Here is a 14,495-nt window from a genome sequence, read left to right on the forward strand (position 1 = left end):
TAAAGATAGATGAGCCTTTAATAAGCACAGTGTCGATCAGAACGCTTTAACACTTGCTTTGCTAAGAACAACTTGCATCAACCTGGCCCACTAATCAACATTCACAGGTCATTCATTTTACAACTTATGGGGGGCTTAAAGTCAACAAACAGTAGGACTGCTATAATATGTTTAAAAAAAATAATCTTTGGAAAAAATTTCCAAAAACATGGGAGTTCTAAACAAAGTGAAACTGTGGGGCTGGGTCTACAAGGGTGAGAGTTAACTTTGGTCTGGGGGATAGGATAGGGCCTAAAAGGGCTGGGTCTGGGGCTGTTATGGCTGCATGGACAGAAGTTGTTTTTCAAAAGTTGTTATTATTTCAAAAAAGTACGGGATACAAATTAGGGTAATCAGTTATGCACACCAAAAGTCCTATTTAGTGTTTGTTTGGTTGTCCACAGTTTAGAAAATCTTCCCACTAAGGGAACTCCGCAAACTCCCACAGTAGGATACATGTAAATGCCAAGCTGGCAACAGTCACCCTCTTTCACAACACAAACATACACAGTCCCAGTTTTATGTGAACCGGTCAGAGGTTAAGGTCATTGTCAAGTCAGTGCGGTATGAGTAGCTGTACAGGAAATGACAATACATCACATAGCACAGTGCACAAAGGCTAAATATAGAAACGGGAATTCCCACATAGGGCTTGGTGTGGCATCGTTGAACGATATACAGAAAGCAACCATTCAGTGTGTTGTGCCAACATCTAACGGATCAATGTTGGAATGCACTCTTAAACTACAAGATTTGATGTTTCATGCCAGTTGATGTTTCAAGCCATGTTCTTTCATTAAAAACCAGTAAGTTATATAAATGTGTTATATTTTGTCAAAAACAGGGTTTATATTATAAAATGCTTTAAATATAATTTCTTACACAGCAATAATTTAGTGGGTATGAACAACCAAGTTAAAAACTCCATCCAAGTGTAATGGCCTGTTGCTTTTTTAAACAAGACGTCAAACATGTACTGCATCTTAGATGATTACAGCAAAAAACCCTCAAACACCACAGCATGACTTGTACAGCCGATATTGTGCAGCATCTCCATGTACAAAAAAGGACATAAACCTTGAGATAGTGGCTTTAAATGAATACAGAGATGATGTACATGTATTACTGATTTACAATGGCAACCAAAACACAGCTTTGATTGGAATTTATGTTTTGGGGAGTATTCGTTTGGAGAGCTGCACAGTGTCATTTTCAAGTACATGATAATTACTGTGTATGAAAATATGTACACGGTAACTTTTTTTGTATCAACACAATATATTATCATACACAATAAGTCCAGAGTCAATGTGTATATCTGAGCATACAGAGAAGTTATAATGTACATAAATGATAGTTGTCATGAATGTACATAATTATTGTCATGTTCGTACATGATAGATAGATAGATAAAATGAAATGATGCTGGAACCTTTTGAATTTTACAAAGGTGAAAAAGTGAAATAAAAAAGAGAAAAAAATGGTTTATTAAAAAACTGTCCTCGCAGCACAAAGGCTGAATTACAACAATTTTACATAAATTTGAAATTTGAAATTAAATAGAAAGCAATTTGGTTATAAAAAAAATAAAAAAATATGTGAAATAGTTAAGCCTTTCCCCCAAATTTACTCATTGAAAATTGCACATTGACATACACACTTTATATAGGACTAAAACAATCAAGTGGTTAAAAACAAAAAAGCCACTTGAACATTTGTATTGGTATTATTATTTTTTTATTTTTCTCTATAGTAAGTATCGGATCCCATCAATTTCCTGTTTATTTTCAAAAATGATCTCAACAAAGGATTAAATTAACAATTCTGAACCCATCAGTCTTGGAATTCCGGACACAAGGAATATTTAAACTTACAAATGTAGCTTTGAATTTCTCCATCAGGAATAAAATGAAAATAGTTTGTCTTTATCAAATGTGTCACACTTGTATAGGACCTTTATACCCTGGACTTTTTTTTTTGCATTGTTAAAATAAAAAGAAGTCCAACCATTAGCCTTATACAACATCCAAAAAATGTTCAGCAGAAAATGCAGCTTAGCAAATGTCTTGGCTAAGTACAAAATGAGTGGGGCACGTGTTGCAACAGTAAAAACTTGTGACAGAATCTTTGTGTTTATTAGACTTGTGGACAAGTCGTTAAATCGGCCCCACGCGCTGAGATAGTGCTCCCCCGACAACACTGCTCTCGCGCGAACTCACTGCTCTCGCGCGAACTGATGGCTCCCCGATTTTGACTCCTCATTAACGACTTGTACAAGTTGTCAGCGGTACGTATTCATGTATTCAAGTACGAACGCGGTATACCTTCACTGTTGCCGCGGAGACAATCGTGCAGACGAGTCCATTTTTATAAGAGGGTAGTAATAGTTTCTAATACTGTAAAGCTTGAACCGGAGGGCATCTGTGAATCTTTTTTATTTTGATTTAACTGCTTTATTAGTTGATTAGGGCCTAACTTTACAAAGTCATCTTCAAATGCATTACTATTTATCTGTTTAATATCCGTGAGCTGCCTCATGCAAATAAATAATGCCCACGGTCAATGGTAATGGTCCAATGCAATCCTTTAACCCGATGTGTTCTGCTCGGACTGTGTACACTGGACAAGTTGCAACATAAAAATATAGTTTGTATTAATACTACCAGTCCCAAAATTCATTATTTGTTTACTGACAAATGTTTTTTTATTTTAAGTTTTCATCTAAAAAGTGATTTTGAAAACCATGGTCGACATGTGGAAGTTTGATATGTGAGTCTTGTGGACAAGTTTCATAGGGCAGTCGTGTGCGGATCGCAGGGATTCCGGAAAATTTCAGTAACTCTTTTCAGATGTCGATGTATTTTAAAGGTATTATAGCTAATCATCGACATACACTCTACTTGCCCAAGATATTGCAAGACAAGGTTTCATATAGCAGCTGTACTTTTGTTTTGTTTTAAGCAACTGTAACCACGAAAAATACTTCTCACTTCCAAGCAATCATAACAATTAATATAAGGCTCAAATAGGGTAAAGACACCGTGAAATGCAAAAAAGGAACAGTGACTCAAATTGTAGTTTGCCTCAAACAAAAAACAAGAAACAAATTTATTGATAAATCGATCAACAAATGCAAACCAGTGGTTGAAATAAATAAATTAAATTGAGCAATAAACAATGAAAATACCTTCAGACTAATGGATATTGATGGTAGAAACTGTAAATAAAGAAAATGTGGAGTGTTTCCCTTGCACCTCCAGGTTGCTATATAAACATAGTGAGTAGTTGACTTTTGCAAAACCTGTTCATTACAAAACACTTTAAACAATTTACAAACTAGGCGAGTGCTAGAAGGGTTACAGCTCGATGGCCGAAGGTTCAATAGTCTGAATGTTCGATAGTCCAAATTGACAATAAGGTCCGATAGTCCGAATTGACCATAAGGTCCGATAGTCCGAATTGACAATAAGGTTTGATCGTCGATTCGGACTATCGGACCTTATTTGGACCAGTGAACCTTTAGATCAATGAACCTTCGGACTATCGTATCAAATGTACGGTTTAATGAAACCTACTTCATTTTGGGACTAATGAACCCCCTGTTATGGGAAATTTGTGCGTTCGGACAATCGAACCTTCGGACTAACGGACCTTCGGGTGGACACCGCTAGAAGACCGTACAGAAATGTAAACGGTGGTGGATATGGGAAAACTAACTTGAATGAACATTTTAAATGGGTCTTCTACCTATGTTGCACAACCGCCTAGCCTTTATACATTATCAAACCCTCTCAGTCTGTGCTTTGGATATTTAAGTATTTGGATTGGAAAGAATAAATTTTAACTAAAATGAGCAAAATAATTGTTGGTAATTGCACAGTATAAATGTCATTCTTACATTTGGAACTATTCAGAATGCACCATCCACATCAGTCAAGAACTTTGGTGCATATTTTGATTGAATTTTCTATGACTGATCAAATAGACCTGCTTTCGTTTACACCAAACTCTTTCCAACTTGTGTTAATCTTACGACTTGAGTTGAGTCCCAGCCTTGCAACGTAACATGCAAACCCTAAGATTAACGTTTCGTGAAAACGGCTCCAGCTTTGCAAGTCTGTTCGATTTCATGTGTCACAGATTAGGAAGTATGTATCTGACGATTCATAACATCATGTGATTCGCAGCCATGTTCTTTCTCGGTTAGATTGTTGTAATGGGCTGCTTACAGAAAACCCACATGCATATTTTAAAAGAGACTTCACAGTTTGCAGAACTGGGCTGCTCGTGTTATATTTAGGTTAAATCGCCGTCGTGATGCCATGCTCCTTCTAAGATCGCTTCATTGGTTACCAATTAAACAGAGGATTGCAATTAAGATTATTTTGTTTGTATGAACAATTCTTTATAAATCAGGCACCAGAGTAATTTAATGAGTGTCTAGAGTTGTATCAGTTTTTGCGTACACATCTTCACTCCAATGCAGATCCATCTCGGCTAACTTTTCCCATGACTCGCAGTAAGGCAGGAGATCAAACTTTCACAGTTTTTACAGCAGCTTAGGGGTAGGGGTGGAACGAACTTCCTTCTTAAACGAGGAGTGTTTCCCTTGCACTGTCAGGCTGCCATGTGACCCTGTGGAGAAAAGAAAGAAACACACAATGTTGACCTGAACTTATGTTGATTGTGTAATACTATCCGTAGTATGATAGGCTAATACTTATTGCAAGCAAATAAGTTAACGTAAATGTCAGAAAATTGTGTTGTTAAAATCACACATGAAGATACCATTTTTCACGTCAGGTACCCCTCTGTGCAGACGTCTTACGTGAGCATGAAATAAGCCCAAAGTGGTGACGTCACCTAACAACACAATGTTTTGACCTTCACGTTCACGTGTTTGCTGGCATAACATGCAGCTCATAAAACCTACCTAATACTTACGGGCTAAAGTGAGGTTCGAGGCAACACCATCACAAATAAAGACTCTCATGTAATTTCAAATCTTATTTAAGTTTTAGTGTTTAAATTTTTTAAACATTTTGTTATTATGTTTTATTATTGTTTCTAAAAAAAAACAACAATTATGTTTAATTATAAAAACCAACAACAAAAACAGTGAATTTGGTACTTTTTGCATTGCTTGAGACTCTACTCTCTAGATACAAAAGTTCCAACAACAATGCAAAACAAGTAACCTTGTGTAGAACTAGAACTTTAGAAGTAGGGGCTCAATTTTAATAACCTGTGTGTGTCGGTGCAACCGCCACTGACGACAGTGCTTTTTGTGGAACCGACCTCCATGGTGGAACCAGTGAGTTATATGAATAATAACACATGTTTTGTTCAGTTTTACTTCAAAACAAAACTTGTTCTTTTAAGTAAGAAGCCCCAAACCAAGTTACCGGTAACTCCATGGAGGTAGATTTTTGCAATTATTATTTGTCAACGCAAATTTATTAGTAGTTTAATTAAGAAACTTAACAGCAAGCTCACCTGTGTTGATTTCATGATGCCAACACAGTATGCACCAACCATCACCACTGCCTTGAGCAAGGCTACTGATTACATCGAATATTCGGCCGGTGCAAATCATTTGTTTACAAAAGTGTCATTGCCTTTCATCAATCAATACACGCTGTGTGCAGTGTGTGTGTGTTGGCATGATGCATATAAATGGCGGCTTCTTTTTCTTCTTCCTTGCGCATGCGACCTGTCGTCGACGTGAGCAGATCTCTTGCATGTTGCATGCCTTGAGAAAACTGGCTACTTGACAGCTGCTTCTATATCTTGTTCTTCAAGTTTATCAACCAAGTCAGACCAAGTTAAGACGAAGTTATTTATTTAATATGCACGTCAAAGTTCCCGATGAAAATCCGTACTCAAAAGTACAACCATACACACACGACGTCTAGTGTGTAGGCATACACGCTGACAGGTTTGTTGATCGTTCATTCATACATGTGACTTCCCGAACCCATCCAATACAGGGTGTACTGTTTGATAGCATATACATGTTGAATATTCATTGATTTAACGACATCGACCAATCAGATGCGTCCGTACGATTTCGGCTGAAGTGCCCATAGGCTGTGCACAAACCGCTGACAACTTGTACAAGTCGTTAATGAGGAGTCAAAATCGGGGAGCCATCAGTTCGCGCGAGAGCAGTGAGTTCGCGCGAGAGCAGTGTTGTCGGGGGAGCACTATCTCAGCGCGTGGGGCCGATTTAACGACTTGTCCACAAGTCTATGTGTTTATAGGCTTTATGCATATTTGGGATACAGTACAAGTTGGTATAATTTTATATGCAATCAAAAGTACTGTTCAGCCAATGCTGCTCAGGAATTTTTTTTGCTGAGAAAGAATTGACAGAGTAAGGCACCAGTGGCAACAAAGCTTAATGAACTGTTGGCTGGTAAACAGTTTCTGCTAAGCAGGATTTTTCTGCGCTTAGCAAAATTGTATGTTATAATGTTTTAATAAGTTGGGCCCTAGGGTACACCAGACAACTAATGTATGATACGCATTCAACAGTACTCAGTCCAATAGCTTTTTACAGTAAAAGGACACTTATGCATTGACTCCCAAATTGTTGTCCTCCTGAGTTCCAGGGTTCGTTGAGTTATTCTCCCTAGAAATATAAACACTTTTTCACCTGTGTAAAATTCAAAAGGTTCCAGCATCAACCTTGAACAAATGTCTCTTATACTCTCTTGGTTAAGAGTACTATTTTTTGAGGACAGACATGCAGGTCATCAAAACACAACCCCAGTCAACTACCCAAAGCTAGAATCACGACCAAAATGCTTGGGTCACCCATTCACAAGATTGCACTAAACATTCTGTCTCCTGTTCCCTCGTCCACTGTTGATAGGAGCACCGAAAACCACGTAAGGAGAGCGAGTAGAGCCACGGGCGTCGATGGGTGGGGGACGGGGTCGACATGGTCCCCCCACTTTTCAGACTGGGGGGGGGGGGGGACGATGACAGCATATCAGATGTCCCCCCCCCCAACTTTTTGATTGATTGTCATCAGAAAATATGCAACAAAGTATAAAATATACATAATTTTCTTGATATTATTACAATGTTTGTTCAAATAAAAGAATTGCAGACAAACGGTGAAATGTCTTCTTCAACTTCATCTTTATTCTGATCATGGTTCTGATGGACCACACTCAGAATGGTATTTGGGGCCTATTTCCGTTTCTTTAATACAGACAATAGACGATAAGTTTCGGTACACGATGCATCAGGAAGTTTGTGTGTGCACGCGCGTTTAAAAATGTTTTACCTTTGTTTTACAATCACACAAGTAGCAGCTCCGAGCAGTTTGGGCTCAGTTGTCAAATAAGCAAAATGGATATAAACCAACCGCTAGTGCTAGTCCATAAAGTCTTACTTGGCTTGCCCACTGTTCAGATAAGGCTTTTGTGTCAAAGGGATTTCCCAAGACAAAGAGCACAGATAAATTTAGACAACATGAGTGTCCAATCACAACCTTGCTTCTGAAAATCTTAAAGGGATGCTGCAGTGAATTCAAATAAAACAGTTAATTTTGCTGTTATTTATTTCTGTATATGTATTGAACATAAACAAAATATGTTTTGTTTTTTCCCCGACATATCTCACTCATAGCGAATAAGTCATGCCCCCCCCCCCCCCCCTGATGTGGATTGTTACTGCCCCCCTACAATCGACGTTACGTCGGGAATTCAAACATATCGTCGGCAAAAACAGTCTGGTCCCTAACTACACGCGCCGAGGTACCAGCCCACACAGTGCACACGTCTCTATATGCACACAGCCAGGGGGGCCCGACGGCTCGGGTTACCGACATGACGTCACGTTTATGCAAATGAAGGCTCCCTTTTAGGGGCGGGGTGGGTTCCCCTAATCTCTTGAAAACCATTTTTAAAATACTTGCTCATTAATAAAAAAATAGTAAAAACTATTTCAGGTTTAAAAGGTCATGTTAAATCTTATAAATTATTTTAAAAAAACACTGCAGCCACCCTTTAAAGTGAAGAATCCAACCTGATATCGTTCACAAAAACAGTATATACATATTAAATAAAGACAGCTATAGCAAATACATACACGTAGGCCCTATAAATCAAAATGTTTTAAAACGGTGTGAAAGAGAGGGGTTGAGTTGAGCCATTGCGCCGGACGGGAATTTCGGCTCAGGTAAGCTGATACACATACGGTAAAAAAATGTAGTAAATTTGAAGGTAAAATATCTTAAAATAAAAAGAAAAAGAAAGGAAACAAAAACATAAAGGATTTTACCCAATAATTTTTCGCGATGTTGTTACAATTAAAAAAGACTGGGCATACGATGTTTGAATTTGATAGAATCACGGTTTTACATGAGGGAAACAAGTTCCCAAACTCCATCGTATGATGTTATTGTTAATTATCACCCCCTGTAACTCGCCTCCTTGTCAAACAAAAAATAGGCGAGAAGACATGTAACACAGAATCTAAACGTAAAGGTAATGGTATGAGTGAAAATAATGTAAGGTATTATTAAAAATTGCTCGCCCGTCCCCCCCACTTTTCAGTAGCGATCGACGCCCTTGCTTGATGCACCACTTAAAACAATCCTCATAGGATTCTGTACCAGCTGCACCACCATTGGGGAACCAACTGTGTGCACAGCTATCATACCATTCAAAACCATTCACTTGAATGGTTTCAAATGGTGTATCAACAGGTTTCAAAAAGGCACCAATTGAAGGGGAGGGTTAATGAATGTCTTGAGTTGTATCGACCTTTGCGTACAAATCCTCGCTCCAATGCAGATCCATTTCGCCTTACTTTTACCATGACTCGTAGAAAGGCGGGAAATCATACATTCACTGTTACAGCAGCTTTAGTGTGGAATGAGAACCCTCCTATATTAAATCTGCTTCATCAGTGGATGTGTTTAAGAAGGTTCTCAAAACATACCTCTTTCCTTATTGATTTTCTATTGTTGTTTTGTTTGTATAATGTTTAATATATTGCTTTTTCTGTTATAAACGCTGTGATATGGTTTTACTATGAATAATAATACTAATAATGATCAAAATGATGGAATGTTGACGAGTAACCGGTTTCTGCTAAGCAGGGTTTTTCAGTGCTTAGCAAGATTTTGTACTTCTTTTGTATATGCTGTATGAATTGGGATCAGTACAAGATATGCTAAGTAATCCAAAATACTGTCCAGCCGATGCTGCTCAGCCAATGCTGCTCAGCAAACACCAGTAGGGCACCAGTGGCAACAAAGCTTAATAAACTGTTGGCTGGTAAACAGTTTCTGCTAAGCAGGATTTTTCTGCGTTTAGCAAAATGGTATGATTACAGGTATGTTAGCATTAAAAAATAGGCAGTCTAACAGCTTTTTACAGTAAAAGGAAACTTATCCATTGACTCCGAAATTGTTGCCTCTGCTCAATTTGACAAAGGGGGTGCCACAAGGCTCATTGAGTAAGTCTCCCTTCAAATATAAACACCTCTTCACGTGTAAATTTCCAAAGGTTCAGCATCAACTTTGAACTAATGTCTCTACACCTCTTGGTTAAGAGAACTATTTTTCAGGGCATACATGTAGGTCATCCACAAACAACCCCAGTCAACAACCCCAAGCTACAATCCCGGCCAAAATGCTTGGACCACCTACTTACTACATTACAATAAACATTCTCCCCTCGTTCCCCCTGCTCAATGTTGATGGGAGCAACGAAGACCGTGCAAGGAGAGCCAGAAGAGAAAACACTGAAAGGGGGCATGGGGCTGAGAAGCAGGGGCGCAAACAAGATATGGCCGGGATTGTCTGAAACTTGTCAGCGTGTATAAAAAATAAATAAAAACAACTTGGAAAGAAGGCTTTAAAAATAGTATGAATGTGCACAGACAATAAACATTTATATCTTGCTGAGTACAGCGTTAACCCTTTGGTGCACAAAATCATTTTTTTAAAAGCCCCCAAAACTGAACACATTTAACCATGTTTTTCTTTAAAAAATATCAATAGCACCCCCTGTTGACCATCACATCAAACGAAAACTCAACAATCGCTCGAAACAACCAGATGAGGGCGGTATGTACAGTATGGGGGTTGCAGTGTTTAAGTTATGACTGTTAATAACAGTCCAATTTGACGTGTTTTGTGGTGGTTGCTCTGACCACCATGTGCACCAAAGGGTTAAAACAATATTCAAAACAGCAAGGATGTTTTTGTTGGGGGTGTCAATGTTTCTTTCTTGCTGAGACAGTGCAAGGAGAGCCAACATTGAAAGGGGCCATGGGGCCCATGGTGCGGAGGCCCAACAAGATTTGGCCGGGATTGTAGGTCACAACTGGTCCAAAATTCCTGTACCCTTTTTATTTTAGCTCTCAAATATGCCTAGTAACAGTAAAGGATTCTTTAGGGTCTACAAAATATTCATGAGGCAGTTGTTCTGTTGTCTATCTATTTGGGGAGAGGGGGGGGGGGGGTGAGTAAGTGCGCCCTTTATGGAAGGAAACAAAGTAGCACTCTCTATTATTTAACCAAAGACAAGATTATTTGTATGGATCATTTTGCGGACTATGATTTCTTTTGCTGCATGCTATATTTAAAATCAAATTGGCTCAGTGGTTTCTTTTCTTATCTTTCACCTTTGTGGACCCCGATTCAAATCATCCCCCAAAGCCTTGCATGTGGAATGTGTTTTCAGTCCCTACCTCATTATATGGGTTTTCCCTGATTGGGGTTTCCCTCCCACATCTCCAACTTTACATACCTGCTCAAGAATGGCAACCTGCAAAAGAGGCATCAAGTCTTATACTTCTTTGATCTTGTGATATGTCTGTAACTGTATTGACATGCAGTTTAGGGTGACAGTGTAAAATACCTACTTGATTGGTCAAATTAGAACATGGAACACAAATCAAAACGTGTTATGAAATCAGTCAATTTAAAAATCTTTAACTTTATGCCCAGGATTGTAATATGTTCATGAAATCACGTCTTGCATTATATGAGTCAATTTCTTCTTTTACTTCACAGATTATCATTAAAGCAACTTCCAACAAAATGGCATCAAATATAACAGCTGAGTCAGTGCTAACAAAGATAAGTCAGGATCATCTTGAATGTCCAATTTGCAGTGGACGCTTCAAGCAACCCAAACTACTGGAGTGTTCTCATTCATTTTGTCTCGAATGCCTTCAACAACTCAGACAGAATAGTCCAATTACTACAAGGCTTTCATGTCCAGTGTGTAGACAAGAAACTCTAATAAATGAAAATGGCATTGATGGTCTCAAAACAAACTTAACAGTCCTTTCACTGATAGAAGCTATTGAAACACAGGAAACCCAACTGAAACAGCAACAAGGAAAACAAGTACCCAGTCAGGAGTTTGTTTCCAAGTGTAGCAAGCATACTGGCAAGGATCTTATCCTGTATTGTGAAACATGCAAGAAACTGATATGTTCAACTTGCATTGCTAAAGACCACAGAACGCACCCTGTAATAGAACTGAATGAAGCTTCACACAAAAGTAAACAACATGCCGCAGAACTTCTGGCAGAAGTAAGACAGAGTATCACAACCTTCAACACTGCCATTCAAGAAATAGATACGTCTCGCAAGACACTAGACTCTATGTTTGCTGCCACCAAAGAGAAAATCACCAAGAAGGCTGATGAGGAGATTGCCAAGGTGGCTGCCAGGATCAGAGAGGAGAAGCAGAAACTGATGCAAGAGGCAGAACAGATTTATAAAGACAGAGTCAAGACAATGCAAACTGCACGAGCTACAAACAGCAAAGAGATCAACAAAGCAGAGCTCAAGCAGGATGAGGTAAATCAACTTATGGATCAACGGATCAAGATTGTTCATCACATAGAACAACTATTACAAGACCTCAAAGAATACAGAGAGAAGAAATCCACAAAAGTACCCGATGGGTTGAGTTATATGGACTTTAAAGAAGGCCAGAACTCACTAGGGAGACTGGTGCTGAAAGATGAACAACAAGTGGAATCAGCAACTTCGGCTCAAGCTAGAAAGCCAACATTTCAATCCATGAAACAAGACAAATGGACATTAAAAACAGAAATGAATAAATACAAGAACATGAAACAACAGATGGTGAATATTAATCTTGCAAGGGATGTTGCTGCATACTCTAATAGTGATATTGTTGTTGTGTCAGATCGGATTAATACCAGCTTGATTACAATACCAGCAGAGAGCAACCCTCAATCCTATAATGTCTCACAAGAACTATCAATCCAAGGACTTACAGGACCAAGCATAGTGACTGTGAATAAGAATGATGAGCTTATTGTTCTAGATAGAGGAGCAGTCAAGATCTTCAATAGGAATTATCAGCTCCTCCATCAGTTCAATCCAGGCAGTAAACCATCACGTATTGCAGTGGATGACAACAATCTGATAGCAGTGGGTCATAAAGACAAGGCAGAGATCTCTCTACACAAACCAGATGGATCCCTCATCAGAAGACTGCCTGCTCCAGGGATTGGTGGATACTTGACTACCTACAAACAGAGACTCATCTACACCAACTGGAATCACAATAAGTTAGTATCAGTAACCTACAATGGTGAAATGGTATTCTCAGTAGATATCAATCAGTCTGGGGGGCCTCTTGGTGTGTGTTGTGACAAGGATGGTAGCATCTATGTTGCTGTAAGGAGAGGACCATACTACTCACCAGGTGATATCCATCATTACAGTCCTGATGGCAAGTACATTGGATGTATCATCAAGGGATTGTGATGATCCCTATGGTCTAACATTCACACCAGCTGGTGATCTGGTTGTGGCTACATCCTATTCAGTTCAAATCTATCAGCATGAGTAAAGACATCAACAAACATTATGCTGGACCAGAATAACATACAGGTTGAAATAAGCATTTAACAACATAAAAATGTGGATGTTTTTCAAAAACATCTTCAATTTTATATTCTCATAAATTTCAGAAAGAGTGATAACATTTTTGAAATACAATTATAATTGTTTTTAAGGGGAAACAAAACATTTCATTGAACCATTTCAACCAACCTGAGTAGATTGCAGAAGCAAATTCAGTCAACTCACAACAAAATGAAAATTTTGGTAGGAATACAATCTTTACATAGTATGTAATTGATTATTGATCTCTAAAATATCAATCCTTTTAATGTTGTTATGTCATTTCAGTGACTTACCTCCTCCACCTCAACCATCAGGCAACATTCACATCAGAATTGAAATAATTCACTGAAATCAACAAACTCTTGCTCTGATTGGTCTATTGTTTGCATGATATAACGATACATTTTCTTACCACTACTTGTGAAAGGAATGTTCAAGAGATTCAATTTTTCCATAACAAAATGCATTAACACAGAGTTGTACACTACACATTCATTGTAAATAACCATGTTGAACTGCAGAAAGGTGCAGATCTGTGTACAAAATGAGGTATCACTCTGTAACCATGAGTCAGTTACAAACAATGTAACTGAGTGACCTAAATTACATAGTTATAATTAGCAATTAATTAACAAAAGCAATGTATGTATTAACAAAATATATATAGTTGGTTTTATTTGGTCTCAAATTATAGTTGGTTTTATTTGGTCTCAAATTATGTAAAATACATATTTGAGAGAACATGTATTTGTTTTCTATTTTTATTTCACTCCATCACCATGAACCAGCAATTTTACTTCTGGTTTATGGTAATGGAGTGACATATATACAATTACGTAATTATTTAATAAAAGAGAGAGTTTGCAAGCAATGTGTACAGATACAGATATGATAAACAATATTCTTCCCAGTTAGATTTGTAACGCAAAGATTTTTTACGCAATCATAGATTCATGTATCAGGTCTTGGCCAAAGTATGGTTCACAAACTATTTTGTGTTTGCTCTGTTTACATTGGAGAATTTAAGTGAGTAGTCTTTTTTATTTAACTGATCATTTTCAGACCCACATATAAAACTCTTGTACAGAAAGTTTCCAGCAAGCGAGTCAAGAATAAAGATGCCTTTTTGTTATGCTGCATATCAACAATAATTTGCTTATGAATACAAGCAATACCAGGGAAAATGTTTTGAATCCAGGGCAACATTACAACTAAATCAGCAAAACAGTATCCATTCTGGACATACATACATGTGTATGAGCTCCAGTATCTGTTGTCAACATGCATGAAAAACACAGAAGCAACATTTACGCATCACATGAACACATAAAGTGTTGACATATCAGTATCTGAAGCATTGCTAAACAACTCAAATGTAATTTGTTTAAAGGGAAGGTGCACATTTGGTAAATGTCAAAGACCAGTCTTCACACTTGGTGTATCCCGTCATAACCATAAAATAACAAGCCTGTGAAAATTTGGGCTCAATTGGTCATTGAAGTTGCGAGAAATTGATCAAAGAAAAAACACCCTT

At 38.0% G+C, this 14,495-nt stretch overlaps 1 protein-coding gene and 1 long non-coding RNA gene across 2 annotated transcripts; one reads left to right on the forward strand and one right to left on the reverse strand.

Moving 5' to 3' along the window:
- Positions 1-643: 643 nt before the first annotated feature.
- On the forward strand, positions 644-13,218 carry LOC117300889 (tripartite motif-containing protein 59-like). Its single transcript, XM_033784750.1, has 2 exons — positions 644-845; positions 11,081-13,218. The coding sequence occupies exon 2, from the start codon at positions 11,108-11,110 to the stop codon at positions 12,818-12,820; it is 1,713 nt and encodes a 570-aa protein (XP_033640641.1). The 5' UTR covers positions 644-845; positions 11,081-11,107; the 3' UTR covers positions 12,821-13,218.
- LOC117300891 lies at positions 4,170-6,135 on the reverse strand. Its single transcript, XR_004520236.1, has 2 exons — positions 5,536-6,135; positions 4,170-4,674 (listed from the first exon to the last, which is right to left on the reverse strand). It is a non-coding gene; the product is annotated as an uncharacterized LOC117300891 (long non-coding RNA).
- Positions 13,219-14,495: the final 1,277 nt, after the last annotated feature.

Source organism: Asterias rubens, chromosome 16 (genome assembly GCF_902459465.1).
Source record: "Asterias rubens chromosome 16, eAstRub1.3, whole genome shotgun sequence".
Classification (NCBI taxonomy): domain Eukaryota; kingdom Metazoa; phylum Echinodermata; class Asteroidea; order Forcipulatida; family Asteriidae; genus Asterias; species Asterias rubens.

Bases quoted from the DNA above. Each gene is read 5' to 3' on its own strand.
- LOC117300889 (XM_033784750.1), top strand. From the start codon at position 11,108: ATGGCATCAAATATAACAGCTGAGTCAGTGCTAACAAAGATAAGTCAG.